The 2,039-nt window shown below is 51.2% G+C and overlaps 1 protein-coding gene across 1 annotated transcript in view; it reads left to right on the forward strand.

Annotated features, from left to right (window-relative positions):
• The first annotated feature begins 787 nt into the window (after nucleotides 1-787).
• HGD (homogentisate 1,2-dioxygenase) overlaps nucleotides 788-2,039 on the forward strand; it is a 44,010-nt gene continuing 42,758 nt past the window's right edge. The window contains exon 1 of the mRNA XM_015417496.1: nucleotides 788-818. Within this exon, the coding sequence (XP_015272982.1) occupies nucleotides 804-818 (15 nt within the window). The 5' untranslated portion in view covers nucleotides 788-803. The remainder of the gene's footprint in view (nucleotides 819-2,039) is intronic.

Below are 2,039 nucleotides of genomic sequence, written 5' to 3' on the forward strand. Positions count from 1 at the left end.
TAGTCAGCTGTGGAATTAACCACTCAGCCTAGGAAGGATCGCGGCCCTGGGCCTTGTCAGGATGTTGCCGCTTTGGAAGGAAGAACCCCTCCCTTGATGAATGCTGCTGCTTCTCGGCACCAGATAGGGTCGGTCATAGCCACAGGCAACAGGGGCAACAGGGGCACCTGCCCAGGGCCCCACACTGGGATGGGCTCCAAACGGGCATGGGAGGGGGGAATGTGGTGGCTCCTGCCCACCTTGGATGGGGCAAAGGCCACCCCTTTCTTGGACCCAGCAGGAGGGGTGGGCAGTGATTCTCCCCATACTGCCGGCCCCAGCAGTTGCTCGAGTGACTTGTCCCCCTATGGCTGGAAAGTCTGCCGATGTCCTCGTCTGCATTCTTATCTGAAGTGGGTTTTCCAATCTCCCTATAAGCCGCGTCCTATCGTCCCTCTTGCTAACAGGAATTGAAATAAATGGGAAACTACTGAATGCATGGGCCTCCCCCGCCCCTCCTCCCCGCACGGGGGCTGATCTTCAGTGATCAATCCCCGGATTGGTCCCTAGAAGAGAGAATCCTGTTTCTGATTAAACCCAGGCTCAGCTGAGCAAACAATTGGAAACATCGCTTGGACTTTCTCTCTTGCAGGGCAAGGGGTGTGTGTGTGTGTGTGTTGGCCATCACGCTGCCTTGGCCGTTTCCCACTGTCACTGCGAGAAAACCTGCAAGGGCGCTCCATCTCTGAATCTGACCGTCCCACTGCTGGGACCACCTATCTTCCTTGGGCTGGGCCACTGGAAAGTCAAGGAAGGTGAAAAGAATGGCTGAGCTGAAGGTAAGTCCTTTGGAGCATCCGGGCCCTGGAACCCGGGAGGAGTTCGGAATTTTGGCTGTTGTCACCCGGCCATGTGCAGACTGTTCCTTTTTTATTAGTAGATCTAAGGAATGCTTTGATCTGTGTGGTGTGATGTGTGCGTGGAGGGGGATTTCTTTCCAGTCTTATTGGCGCCAGATGTTTCCCTGAGCCTGGAAATTCAGCCTGGGTTGGGGTCCTCTTGGAAGCAAGACCCCCACACGCACACAGCATTTGCCTTAGACTGTGAGGGGTCCCCCTTTGATTGCCTTGTTTGCTTCACTGCACACGTTAAAAAAACCCTGCTATTATTTGCTTTGATTCCTTGGAAACATTTTAAAAACTCAGCCATTCTTTGGAACGAAAGCATCCACGTCCACTTTGCAGCAGCTGTTTTCCCTCCAGGCAGGGCTTGGGGGTGGGGGGAGATCCATTTAACTCCCCCAAGTTTTAGAAGATAGATATTGTAGTGTCCCCTTTCTATGCCACATCTCCCTAGACTTAGCATCCCCTCCCCCAGTATTGTCCTGTTGAACTTCTGGGGCTGTTCCCCCTCCAGCCAATCAGAAAGATGGTACCCTTGCGTGCCTCTCCGTTAACTCCAAAGGTCCCAGACAGGACAAGCTGTTCCCGCTTTAGCGGATGAGACCCAAGGATCAGAACTCCTGAATTCTCCTCCACTCCGTTGCCAATGTAGTGAATCGTTCGACCTTCCGCCACGCATTGGACTGTCCCCACCGCCAAGACCAGTGGTTAATCTGTAACAAGATGGGTGCAGGAGCTCACACAACACGAGAGCCCTCGCCAAAGTTATCCATTCTGGAAATTGAGGTCCCCATTTGCACAAGGATTTCACACGTTGTTCGATGGACACCCAGCTGGAAGCTGTGGCTAAACCCTTCCCCTCCACCTGACTGTCACCATGACCATATGCTAACCAACATGTGTTTGTCCCATTCACGCTTTGCTGATTTCAAGATGCACACTTGCAAAAAAAACCACCGTTAGTCCACCCTTTAAAACAATTCAAGTGGGTAGCCCTGTTGGTCTGAAGCGAACCAAAAATATAGAAGCTGTAATGATGTACAAAACGCTTATAATCTCACAATAATTATACGAAAATAAACAGTTGAATTGAAAAATATTAATTCCCAACAGGTATCAGAAAGATGGATGAACTTCTCCAGAGTTTTGGCATTTGTT

The sequence above is a fragment of the Gekko japonicus genome, unplaced genomic scaffold (assembly GCF_001447785.1).
Source record: "Gekko japonicus isolate JY-2015 unplaced genomic scaffold, Gekko_japonicus_V1.1 scaffold3844, whole genome shotgun sequence".
Taxonomy (NCBI): Eukaryota; Metazoa; Chordata; class Lepidosauria; order Squamata; family Gekkonidae; genus Gekko; species Gekko japonicus.